A 14026-nucleotide genomic window follows, 5' to 3' on the forward strand; every position below is an offset into this window, starting at 1 on the left:
GTGATAAAGCAAATTCTACCAGAGATATTATATCTATTTCATAAAATCCAATCATAAAAAGCGATATTGTCATATTAAGTACCGTGCCATTCTAGAGTCTAGAGTAACTATAGAAAATTAGGATGACTGAATGGCGACATCTATGCATCTGCCCTATCGCATTTTAAAATATTTAAATTGTAAATTATATGTATGGAGTTTTAATATAAAAATTTATCATCCCACCCATATAATATGAAACTTTACTATATCTGTGAATAAAATGAATATTAGTATGACTAGCAGAACAATCGGCAATCGCCACATGTTTCAGGTAGTAATTATTACCAATCATTAACATATTATAAATGACCAAAAAATGTATAAAAGAAAAAACACAAACCGATATATATCGATTCAAATACATTCCGCCAACTTGAGAAAATGAAATTTTAAAAATTGAAAACACTGTCTTTGAAAAATGCACTCTTTTGACTTATTCAATATATTTAACCGAATAACCAGCAAAAAATTGTGTTCCAACACTCTGATAGTTATTTTTTACAGCAGAGGATTCTGGTTATTATTAATGGTTTCAATATTTATAACACAATAACTATGCATCAATTATTTATGACGACGTTTCCACGCGTGTTTTTTGTCTCGTCTTATAGTAAAGTGCGTTACCAATACATAATATGCTGTTGATCTCATGTTCAGTGTTAGATTTGTTGCCGATCGAAACGTCCTATCGAATCGCTTGTAAATACCACACAAAACTATTTTGAATTCGGAATCGTTTAATTGGGCCGACCCCTTCCACGACCGCCGCCTGCGCGACCGCCTGGACCCTCGCCGCGGTCCTGGAAAACAACAAATGTATTTTAGGTGTACATAAACCCATAATGGTGTGAAAAGTGATCGCCGCGGGCAATTGTATCTTAATTCCAAGATTTGTATAACATTCTTACGTTTGCTTTATTAATTAAAGGATAAAAGGGTGGTGTAACCTAATATGTACCCCATTCACACGTGCATGGATTTACTGCTGACAGTACATATTATCGTGGCCATCACAAGAAAATACACGCGTAAACACGTATTATCGAGAAACTTACAAGATTGTATGCATGTATGAAAAAAGTTCAGAAGCTTCTGAATTTTGACGCAATAATGGTACTTGCATGGCGGTGCGCATGCGAAGTAGAATGGTAGTAGCGAACCTGCCGGAAGAGATACGAGCTACAGCACACAGTATATTTTAACGTTTACACAACCTTGTCCGAACTTGTCTGAATCTGTCAAATATCACCATATGATGACAACATAGCGTCTCGCTTACGCTTGAAGAATGAGATTGGAGTCAACACTTTTAATGTAAACAGATATTATTGCGTTCGTTTAAAATACACACTATTGGTGTAAGTAAATCCATGCACGTGTACAGGCGCTTTAAGGCCGTGGCACTGAATTACGAATTATGTTGATAGTGCTAGTGACTATCTTCGAATGCAACTCGGTAGCTTGTTCCCAAACAAATAAATACTTTCGATTCCTTATTTTGTTCAAATTACTGCATCCATTTATTTAAATATGCAACAATCATCATATTCTACAGTTTACCCAGTTTACCATACTACATTCAAAGTATCATCAAAACTAGTACTACGATCGAAGTTTCGTTTCGTAACAAGGTATCTTAAGAAAATAAAGTATTAACTTTGAAGTTATTTGCGGGTCATTTTTAGTGTTGTTGATAATGACCATTTTTGTTCCTAAGCAGAACATATGGGTTATCACAGGGTGGAGGTTATATTAAGACTGCTTTGCGTGGAATGCTTGATAGCCATGCACTGAACCCATTGAGTCCCTCCACTGGATCAAAAAAATGTACTTTTTAGCCCAGCTGCAGCAACCAAGGCATGGGGACATTTTCTTCATCAATCTGCAACTAAGTAAATAAATATCAAACCATGTCGTAAAATATGGTTAGCTGGTGGCATTGGTACAAATTTTAATTAGGATTATCGGACCGATAATTTCATAGCATTTAAGGTGGTCACTATATTCTAGCAGTGTGATTTAAATATTTATACATAAATAGATCAATTTGCATGCATTATTTAAGGAGATTGCATAATTTTATGTTAAGCAAATTTAATATTAATTAATTTGTTTTCTACTAGGTAAACAGTAAGTAGCCGTTAACCATGGCCCCCACAAAGGGGGTGCTGACAGGGCTCTAGCCTGGGGGCCCTGGCTCAGGAAGGGCCCGGCGTGGCGAATCGACCAGATAAGTGATTTAAACACAACACAAATTCTCTGGAACAGTAAAAAAAAGTCGCTACTTATCTTCAATATTATTATTATTTAAAATTATGTGGTTGTATGATACGATTTTTAATTGTGTATCGATACTCGACAACTCCATAATTCAAATAGAACACTTAATATATCCACATTAATTTTACCGCGTAGGTACACCATTTGGAAAACGCTACTGTAGAGCGTCACACTGCCTGTCGTAGATCCTAGCCTGGGGGTCCGCTTCATGATGTGGGGGCCATGCCGTTAACTATAAGGCTTCGGCCACATAGGCAGGTGCTTCTGTAGTCCTGAGCTAGATGCCATGCTTGTCTACTAAAAACACTACTGCCACATTGCACGCTACGTGCTTAGGTACAAATTCATTTGACATTTGGGTGCACTCAAGTCAACGATATGTCACTCACGGTGTTTGACGTTTGTCATACTTGCTTTTCCCTCTACCACCCGCCACGTCTCCACACCCGTTATGCAGGCGTATACCGTGGCGTAACGAACGATAGGCGCTGTTCAAATTTGTGCCGAAAGTGTCCCAGGAGCAACTTCCCAAGACCTTGGTTGGCGTGCACTGGAGTGTGCGTGATCCCTACTTCCATATAATGTATTACGGTCAATTCTCGATGAGAAAAGACCTTCTCGCTCGCCGTATAATGCCGCAAACTTTTTAAAAGCTGAGAAATTTTCCCTCGTAGATACCAAGTCACAATGGCCGACCGGTCCAACTGAGGGTCGGACCGACTTGAGAAGCTCTTCCCTTTCAACCGACATATGGGGACACTCCCAGAGGATGTGATCGGCATCCTGCAATTCGCCACATAGGCAAGTCGGAGATTCTATTCGGCTAAGCTGACAGAGCTTGGAGGCAAAACCACCGTGTCCAGTTAAGAACTGAGAAGTCCAATGGTCTGGAGTCAATCTGGTTATCTCCATGCGCCATTTTATATTAGGAAAAAACAAATGCGTTTGTCTGGCCTTGGAAGAAGTGGTCCATCGCCCCTGCCACGCACGCAACGCCGTGTCATACACCAGGTCGCATACAATAAGTTTTCGAGCGCACCGGCTCATGGATCCAAGTCCTAAAGGCGGCGATATAAAGATACCGCCAACCTCCGCCCCCAGACCCCCGAGCAAGGCGGTCGTGACACCACGGATTTGAATGTGCAGGTCTAACGGAAGCACTCCAGCAAGGACAGGCCACGCGTCGGTAGAAGCTGTCTTATAAGCCCTAGTGAGGGCAAGTAATGCTGAGCGTTAACCGCTTTGAAGAGTTTTCCGGATGGACAATAACTTACATCTATGATACCACGTGCTGGCGGCATATTCGGCGATACTCATAAAGATTGCATCGTAAGCTATTTTAAGAGGTCTGAACTGAAGAAACATCTGCCATTTTGCAAAATCACTAGGTGACAATAAAAATAACCAACACGTTTGTTCGGCGAGAGACTCACTAGATGACTAATAATCACGTAGCGAGGCACGAAGCGTGGCCATTGCGATAGAATAGTGTGCGTTCGTTTGCTAGGATATGTCACCTAGCACATAGCCACCGAACAAGGCACCTGCCTATGTGGCCTTAGCCTAATAGTATTCGCCAATACTGAATATCGCAAATAGGTCGTAAATAAAAAGATACAATTCTTACCTTCTGCATGGGATGGTGAGAGCGATAGCCGCCTGAGCCTTGTTGGTCTCTGTGGTCGCGGTAGCCCCCTCCGCCTCCGCCTCCTCCACCATGCTGGTCACGGTCCCGGTCACCGGCACGATTACCTTTGTAGCCGTAACCATCGCCGTTGTTACCGTAACCATGTTGGTCCTTGTGGAACCCACCACCGCCGCTGCCACCTTGGTGGTGGTCTCTTCCGAAACCGCCGCCGTGGTCCTTGTTGAAGCCCCCGTGGTCGCGGTAGTCACGGTTTTGGCCGCCGTGGCCTTGATCGCGGCCATAGGGATTCTTACCCCCTCCTCCGTACTCGTGCTTGTTGTCGTAACCTTGGGCGTGATGGTGCTGGCGGTCCCCGGGGTCATAGCCATCCCCCTGATGGCCCTGGTGGGGGCGGTGATCGCGGGGCCCGCCCTTGGGATGTCCTTGCTGGGGCGGGGGTTGGTGGTGATGCGGCGGCGGGGGATCGGGCACCTTCCGCGAGTCCTCCTCTTCTTGCCTCTTCTCGTAGTGAATGAAGTCATCGAAGATGGAAGTGGAGTGTCGGTAGCCGTGCATCATGCGCAGTACCTGCAGGCCCTTGGCATGCGGCACCTCCTGCGTGTCACGGGAGTTGGTGACAGGCTTGTTCTCATTGTTCTCCAGGCGGATGTGGCGCAGCTGCACATTGGGCACGTCTTTCACGTACACCCAGCGGACCTTGAACTGCCCCTTCCACTTGTCCTGCGACCACACACCCGAATCAGAGTCATAGTCCACGGCGCTCACCATCTGCGCCATGCCACAAAAGTGACCGCTACCATTGACGGAGAAGAAGAGATAGACAACGCCGCGGCCGTCTTTCTCGCGCTCACGGAAGGCTGAGTCCAGTCGCTTGTTACCGTGCTCCGTGCTGCACCAGATCTCGTACTTGATGCTGCGGTGGATATCGTCCTCCGAGTACGACTTGATAACGAAGAAACGTGCATCGGGCGCGCCGAGGTCAAAGTCGGCCGGGTTGTAATTGTTCTTGATTTTGAGTTCATCTAAAACAGGGTGTGGCACAACAGGTGACAGTGGAACAGCGGGCGGGGGCACAGCGACCGCAGGAGGCATCTGCAGTGGCACCTGCTGCTGCGGCTGCGGCCGGGGTGGAGGCGCCCTCTGAGAGGGAGCGGGGCCAGTCCAAGGAGGCCTGGCGGCGGGTGGCCCCCGGTTCTGGTGCTGGGGGGGTGCGGCCATGGCCTGTTGCTGGATCTGAACCTGCTGCTGCTGCTGGTGCTGATGCTGCATTTGCATGTGTTGCTGCTGCTGTTGTTGTTGGAGCTGTGGTTGCGGCTTCGGCTGAGGGGGCGGGGCAGCTGTGGCAGGAGGCGGGGGCGGTTGAGCACCCGGCCCGTTAGCCTTGCCCGTGTCCCAGGTGCCGATGTCCATATTGTGCTTTCCGGGCACTATGGGCGGAGGAGGCATTCCGGGCCCCTTCTTCTTGAGGCCAGAGCTGTGAGCGGCGGGCTGCGGTTTGGCGGGCTGTCCGGCCACGGTAGCCCAGGTCTTTTTAGGCAGGCCGGCTGAGTCTTTGGGCTCATGGCCCTTGGGGTCTTTATCGAGGGCGAGGGTGGCGTCGTTGACGCTGAGGCCCCGCACGCCGGCCTCCACGGTCTTTACGTAGAGGCCGTCGTGGTGGTAGTAGTCATCGTAGGGCTTGCCCCACGCTGAGAAGTCGCCGTTGTTGTGGAAGTAGTTGAAGGTGGCGGCCGATGCCTGCTGACCGAACGCCGCCGTCGAAAAGGCGGTCGTCGACGGCCCGAACACACCTGACAGTCACACCAAACAGAATCAGTCATCAAGTTACAATTGAGTCATTCAAAGTGAATTCCACTTTTCAACATGGAAAACTTAAGGGGGGACATGCTCGTCGAAGGTCAAAATTGAGTTTTTATTGTATATTCAAACCATGATCCTGGACACTCCTTAAACGTTGTAGATGATCTATTTATATAATTTTAAAGCCTTATTATCCTTTATAGTTATTTTAAACATTTGATGACCGCATGAAGTATTTTTGATACATAAAATAGTATTCTTTTAAACCTCTCGCTCTAATGTTTTAGAATATAGTCATATTTCGGTACATAACTGTGCAGTGGTGTTAAGATTTTTTACGTTTATTAATTTTTAAACGCATTTATAAAACCATTAGTATAATTTATTACGAGATAATTTTTGTAAAATATTCACGATAAAAAAATATTTTGATAATCTCTGTGATCCCAAATTTGACAAGAATTAGGCATTTTATTATTCAAAAAATCGGCAAGATTAACACATTTAAAGATAAATCTAAAGATATTTATTATAAGCTATGTCTTTGACCATTCAAGTGCGATAAAAATCCTATGAATAATGATTGCTTTATAATAATTATTGACCTAAGAATAAGGTAGTGTTTTTTTGAAATACGCCATTTCTTTTGTCATTCCCTAGTAGTTAAGCTACAACATACGGCCGTAGCCATAAAATGACAAACTATAATTAAAGTAGGAAGTATAATTATGTTAACGCGCGTGTTTGAACATGTACTTAACCGAATTTTTTTTTATTTTTTTTTAAACGGTACATGTTCAAACACGCGCGTCAATATCATTTTACTCCCTACTTCAATTATAGTTTGTCAATTTATTGCTACGGCCGTATGATGTAGCCTAACCACTGGGGAATGACAAAAGAAATGGCGTATTTCAAAAAAACACCACCTTATTCTTAGGTCAATAATTATTATAAAGCAATCATTATTCATAAGATGTTTATCACACTTGAATGGTCAAAGACATAGCTTATAATAAATATCTTTACAATCATCTTGAAATGTGTTAATCTTGCCGATTTTTTGAATAATAAAATGCCTAATTCTTGTCAAATTTGGGATCACAGAGATTATCAATATAATTTTTTATCGTGAATATTTTACAAAAATTATCTCGTAATAAATTATGCTAATGGTTTTATAAATGCGTTTAAAAATTAATAAATGTAAAAAATCTTAACACCACTGCACAGTTCTGTACCGAAATATGACTATATTCTAAAACATTAGAGCGAGAGGTTTAAAAGAATACTATTTTATGTAACAAAAATACTTCATGCAGTCATCAAATGTTTAAAATAATTATAAAGGATAATAAGGCTTCAAAATTATATAAATAGATCATCTACAACGTTTAAGGAGTGTCCAGGATCATGGTTTGAATATACAATAAAAACTCAATTTTGACCTTCGACGAGCATGTCCCCCCTTAAACTAAATTTAAACAGTAGCTTCAATTAATAGTATCCATTTCCTACGTTTACTCAAGTTGTACCTGGTAATTTCATGACTATCAATCAAGCATGCAAATAGGAAGCCAAAAAATGTAATATTTAATTGCATTTAGGTCACAGAGTGCGACTAAACTTTGACTGGTAATATATTGCCAGTAAAAGGAAGCTGTTTCATAATAAATAGTATGTGAAAAAAACCGAGACAAAATATAATCAGCAGAGAATTTTTACCTTCCATGCCATAAGTTTCGTGCTGCGCATACCCTCCTAGGAAAGTGATTGGATCCGTCCCATTGGTGGACCATGTCCCGTCTCCCACTCCAAATGCCTGATAAGGAAAAGCTGCCGTTCCTGCAGTTCCATAGTAACCTGCAATCAAGTCAACTCCGAGTTTAATTAACTGACCGATGTAAATATCTAGGTGGTCATCTATTGTCATTACGATTTAAAATGTCGAAAAGTAACATCGTAGCAATATATGATTTTAATTAATGTTTTCAGTATCTCATTGACACTCTTTACATCTGAAAATAATTTTACCAACAAAGTTGACGTATCAGAAATTAATTCACTAGCCCACGGTTACCGCACTAGTAAGACGAGGAGCTTATGATTCAGAGGGTTAAGGCTATACCTCAGCTGAGGCATGGTCTAAAAAGATCGTGACTAGGTGATGCGCAGAATGCGGGTCGCGGGTGCAAATGACGGAAGCCGAACGAAATATAATTTGTCATAAAAGTTCAACATGCGTCCTTTTTATGTTATGTTTATCATTGTATTTCGTAATAATAATAGTATATTCATTGACATGTTTTCTTTTTTAAGTACATACGTAAAGTTTTTTAGTCGTTTACACGATTTAAGGATATTTTCATTCGACGCCATGACAAAACGAATCGACGTGCAGAAGCCTCGACTATCGCTCTCCGAATGACAACGCGGCCATAATTTCGTTCTACATACAGCTGAAAATTATTTGCCGTTTCACTTATGTATGCTCTTAAGGAACACACCCCAAAGTCAGCAACAGAGCCGACTCAAATATGACAATATTCCTGCGGCTGAGATCTTTATAAGAGCTAATGTCAGTCCCATTTTGGGGTTCAAGTTGCACAATTTACCTCACGTTGGCCTGGATAACATTAACGAAGACGACATTAAACTGAAGCGTCTCACCTTTTTTGGAGCTGTCCTTGACATTCTTTTAACTCAAAAATAGGGCTTCTGGGGGTGCACATTGTGAATGTTGCGAGGATGGAAGGGAATGTTGGCACTTGAGAGAACAGGGTAGAGTACGGGGGTGTCGTACCTGCGGCAGTGTAGGGGTCGGCTGCGCTGGAGATAGGTGGCGCGTAGGACTGCGCCTGTTGCTGCTGCTGGTGGCGCCATGACTCGCCCAGCTCTTCACCCCCCCCTCCTCCACTCTCTAGCTGCTCTTTCGATACATTTGACACTGTAACACAGACCACAACTATTATAATGGGAGACTTTTAGAGAGTTCATCCTTTGATATTTCATTTAAAAACAGATCTACTAGAAAAAATCCTAGAGAAAGGGTAGGCCAAGTGAGACCATGAGATTAAGATCAGGAATGAGGTGACAAGAAGTACTAGATCTCTTCGGGGCAGAGGCGGTTTGGTTTTGAGGGGGTCTATGTTTATGTTGGCCCACGATAGGAAGGTGTACTGCAAATTGATCGCAAACCTTCGATAGAAGACTGCATCAAAAGAAAAAGAAGTGGTGCTCAAACCTCACACTTTTCACTGTCAAGGTGAGTGCTCTTTTCCTTTGAGCTACCAGACCACTCATGATTCATGCAAATTAAATTTAATATTCAATTTAATAAAGCAAAATGAGACAATGATTTTCTAACACGATTTATGAGATGGTGCCAAATTTATTTGTGATATGGAACAAATTAATCAAGTAAATCGAGGATTTACTGTATAACTATTACATAAAAAGGACGCCAACAAATTAGTCTGCTAGCCTGCCATGAGCAGCTCGAGGCGCGCTCACAGCGGTCCATCGTTTGTCAGTGTTTGCCGCGAATCAAAAGAAGTCATCCGTGGACGTAGAATTTGACACCCGTTTCTCGTCGTGACCATTGAAAATACTTCGATACTGTTTACATATTTACACATTTGGAAACTTATAATTACTCCCCTTGTAGTACGTACTCAGATATAAATACAGGTAACCCCCCGTTCATAGCGACCCCGGCGAGTGCGGATTCGTTATATCGCGATCTTTTTTTAAAACTGGAAATTGTGGAATGGGAAAATTATCCACCAAATTTAAATTTTAATGTGGACGAGGCGGGACTCAATATTATGAAAGCGATCAGAAACATAGACGAAGCGTTGAATGAAGTCACCCAATCGTGTATGAAGGGTGTATGGAAAAGGTGAAATTATTGAAGTTCACTGCAATTATGAAAATGATATTCAAAATATCATCGAAGAGATTAGTCTTATAGACATATCCGGAGGCATCGAAGGTGTTGATGTAGATGATATTCAGACTTTGTTAAAATCAGATGGCGAACCCTTAACTAATACTAATGAGCTGCAGGAAATGGACTGCCATACGTCCCTAGAAAATGACATCTCCGAACCTGCACCGCGATTTCCTAACTATCGACTCGTGTGGCACCAGACGACATGACGTAATTGTGACGTCAGCCAATACACGCTCGAGGCATGCCGCCCAGCGCACAGTGCTCACCGTAGATATTATTACGATGAAACACCTATATGTGTACGGTGACAATGAATAGCGCCGCTGTCTGAGTAGCGTGATTTTCTCGAGTGCTATTATCACTCCGGTAGTATGTCACAATGATGTCATATGACGTCATGTCGACCGGGCAACTGGCACTCGCAAGTTCTAACATAGGGCCCCTGTTCCCATGCGAAAGTTAAGTGTTAAAACTATTGAAAAGGCCCTTTCTCTTAACAATGAATGCACGGAGTTGTTAGAAGAGAACGATGAAGATTACGAGCAAGTGATTGCTGTAAAACATGGCTGAAATGCGTTACTTGCCAGTAATCGCAAATTTTGCACAATATTTAAACGTAGAGAAGCCAAACATGGGAATCCCCCAGTTGATCGCGAAATTTCGCTTATTGCGACCATGTCCAGGACGCAATCCCCCGCGATGAATGGAGGGGGGTTACCTGTATGGAATTGGTTTGATGTATTTTTTATAAATATACGTAGGTATATTACCATGCTCTTTCAATCCATCGATGATCGCCTGACAGACTTCCGGGACAATAATGCTGATGGCCTGTTTAGATATGCGAAAAAGATACAGCAAACTTGTGGCCCAGTAGCCAAATATCATAAGGAAACAGCTAACCTATCTTGCACTGACACTGCTACTCTCAATCTTAGGTCTAATCAAATTATTTACATACTCAAAATCTGTAAGACTGACTGAATTTGCTCATTATATCAGAGAATAGGTATTTTTAAATGAGCGGTCTCAACACAGAAAGTTGCAATTCAAACAAACATACACAATTAGAATTTTCCCCCGAAACAAGCATGGCATTCATAAACAACAAAAGAAGTTGTGGTACTGTTCGGTTATCAGGAATACAGCGTAAAACACATTTTGAAAATAGCCGATAAACTGGATTATTTGTTAGGTTAACCTAACCAAACCTAACCCAACCTAACCTAAACTAACCCAAACTAACAAATAATCCAGTATATCGGGTATTTTCAAAATGTGTTTTCCGCTGTATTCCTGAAAACCGAACAGTACCGAAGTTGTTTATTGTAATGAAAGCTGGTATGTACCTAGTGACTTCACAAACCTTGGATTTTTTACATGCAATTTCAACCATATGCGTGTATACAATTTCAATATTGTCAGCGAAAACACTAATTAGGTAGGTACTTAGACACTAATCGTTGGACAAATCTAGTCATCCAGTGGTACCCAAGAGGTACAAAACGTCCACAAGGTCTAGAGGGCGCTGGACCGATGAAATGATAAAGTTTTGCGGAAGTATGTGGCAACGCAATGCACAGGACCGAGAGAAGTGGAATCAGCTTGGAGAGCACTTCATCCAGCAGTGAATAGATACACGCTGATAAAATGCGCTATAGAGTTTAGATGATAATTTAATGAAGCTACTATACTTATGTGGGAATGGTTTGCGGCTGTTCAGTGTTAGCTATTGAAAATAGTATTTTTGTAATCAATGACAGCCAATAGAAATGTTATTAAATTTTGCAGATAAGGTGTCATGTTTGCAGGATCTATATTCATTTGGTTATTGTGTTTGTTCCAATGTATTGTATTGTTTTCGATAATAAGAAATAAAAACACTGCGGAATGCTCTAGTTTACTTATAAAGCGTGCAAGTAATAAAAAAAGATCGACGATTGTCCAAAGCTCAGACATTTCATAACAAATCGAGTAGGTACAGAATTAGATCGCGCAGAAATATGACTGCAAACATAATACGCGTGTATTCCATGACCAAAATCGTAATATTACACCGGCGGAGTAATCTTTCAATAGTGTAGATTAAACGCAATACGTCTTTAGGAGATACTACTTCGGAGAAGCCGGCAAATATGCTAGCGGCAGCAATTGTAGCTGGGGAAAATGATACTCGTAGACACTGCTACGTCACTAGACGAAGTTTACATACCTTGATTCCCTTGGCCTTTCATCCGCTGCACGGGTACGGAACATGAAAAAGAAAAGAAAATCCACTTAAGCAGGCTATTCACTTAAAACGTCTGATAATAATCACACCGTTCGCAGCGAATCGGGCGCTGAATTACCTGATCTGACACGCCTGCTGACATTGGCTATTAATCTCAGTCTTTCACGCACTGATCTGCGCTTTTAAACACAACACTGTAAGAAATGTTCACTATTTTCACTACACTTTGTCCAAAATGCAACCTAAATACTACAAAAAGTTCTTATTGTTCGAAAGTGTCCACAGAAGATCACAAAGTCCTCAGTAGCGGCAGAATATTAATACTTCACAGGCAATGGCGGAGTTCAACCTTCTCTCTCTACTGCGCAAGTGTTGCACGCACACTAAATTATTATTTCTATAAGTAAAAGAGATCTGGGTTACACGATCACCAAATTAAAAATGAACAAGAAAATAATATCGCAGGTTTCATTAAATTTATGATTAAAATATATAGGTACCTATTATAACATTTTTTCCGACCATGTCCGATCCTAATAGGATCATATGGCCTCCACTGGGTAGAGGTTTGTATTAACAGATTTTTTGTTTTTACGAGAATTGGATGTCAGCCACTTCCTCAACCTAGGTCCATATCCTGACTCACACGCAAATTGAAAAACAATATGTGTACTTACCAGACCCAGGATTCGAACCTGAGACCCACGGCGTTATAGTGCCGCGCGTCCACCGTAGGTGTATATAGATGAGTTTTATATTGAATCGTAAAATGTGTAACATATTACATTCAACATGCATAACTTGAAAACACTTAAGATGTATGCCCACTAGAAAAAATCATATTGGAAAAAAATACGAAACTCGACAGGTTTGAACCCGTAAAACCATTGGTGTCGCTCCATTCTGTGCATTAACCAATTATGCTACGAGCCTCCTATATAATTACGACAATTTTTCGATAAGCATTAAATTTCAAGTATGACCTATTAGGTTTAAATTGTCGTAATTATATAGGAGGCTCGTAACATAATTAATTGGTTAATGCACAGATTGGCGCAACACCAATGGTTATACGGGTTCAAATCCCGTTGAGTTTCGTATTTTTTTCAAATATGATTTTTTTCTAGTGGGTATAATTTATATCTGAGATGTTTTCAAGTTATGTATGTTCAATACCAATATGGAATGTCAGGTCATTCTCAAAACCATATCAATTATTATTCATTGAATAAAAGAAATGATTTATTAAATATTACATTCAATTGCATAATAATATTGTGTAGGACGATGGGACATGGATGGGACTATACCACAGTGGCTCAGAATGAGAATCTTAAGATGCTTTCTTCTCAGTTCTAGGTACTATAATGGAGGTTTGGATACTTTGGTTAAAAATAACGCTCAGAAAACTTAAAGCTTTCAAAATGTTATAAATGCTCTGTAGACAAAATTACAAATCGTCGCTATATACTTGTTTTCCGAATATCCATTTTTGTCAAAATCGACATTTTAATGCAGTTATATTTCTTTTGTCTAACTACACCGAAATCATTTATAAAAATTGTATATTTTCATGTAGAAACAGAGATATTTTTTTAAAAACTCCGAATACGCCATGTTTCGCAACGATTGCTTTGTGCTTATTTTCCGAATGTCAAATAGAATAGCTTGGTCTCACTCTCGCATATCGCTTTCATATAGCGCTGTCTACTTCTAATGTCGCTCACTTCATATGTGACTGATGTCTGTTTTTCGTCTTTCAAAGCGCGCGATTTTGACTACTATTGTGTTATTTTAAGTTTCTATCGTTTAAATAGTGAATTTATCAAATTTAAAGTTATCAATCTTGGCTGGTACATCACCAGTTCGCTCTGAACTTACAGCAGAGTTATGGAAGTAAGTATTTTAACCTAAATTACTGTATTTTGTACTGACAAACAGAGATAATATCCCAACGGTCATACGAATTGTACAGTGTGACTCGGTAACTACGGTCTTAAAAAATAATTATTATTAATGTCTATAATCAAAACTTTTTCTGTTTTTAATTTACTTTTTATCTATTCATGCT

At 41.0% G+C, this 14026-nt stretch overlaps 1 protein-coding gene across 1 annotated transcript; it reads right to left on the minus strand.

The window, feature by feature from the left end:
* Positions 1-12326, minus strand: Ythdf (YTH domain-containing family protein). The gene is made up of 6 exons (XM_085951532.1): positions 12074-12326; positions 11938-11962; positions 8574-8717; positions 7496-7633; positions 3950-5760; positions 1-842 (listed from the first exon to the last, which is right to left on the minus strand). Exons 1-6 carry the CDS (start codon positions 12095-12097, stop codon positions 780-782), a joined length of 2205 nt encoding a protein of 734 aa, XP_085807658.1. The 5' UTR covers positions 12098-12326; the 3' UTR covers positions 1-779.
* Between the last annotated feature and the right edge of the window lie 1700 nt (positions 12327-14026).

The sequence above is a fragment of the Rhyacophila brunnea genome, unplaced genomic scaffold (genome assembly GCF_057557595.1).
Source record: "Rhyacophila brunnea isolate RB1 unplaced genomic scaffold, BYU_Rbru_1.0 scaffold_24, whole genome shotgun sequence".
NCBI classification, from domain to species: Eukaryota; Metazoa; Arthropoda; class Insecta; order Trichoptera; family Rhyacophilidae; genus Rhyacophila; species Rhyacophila brunnea.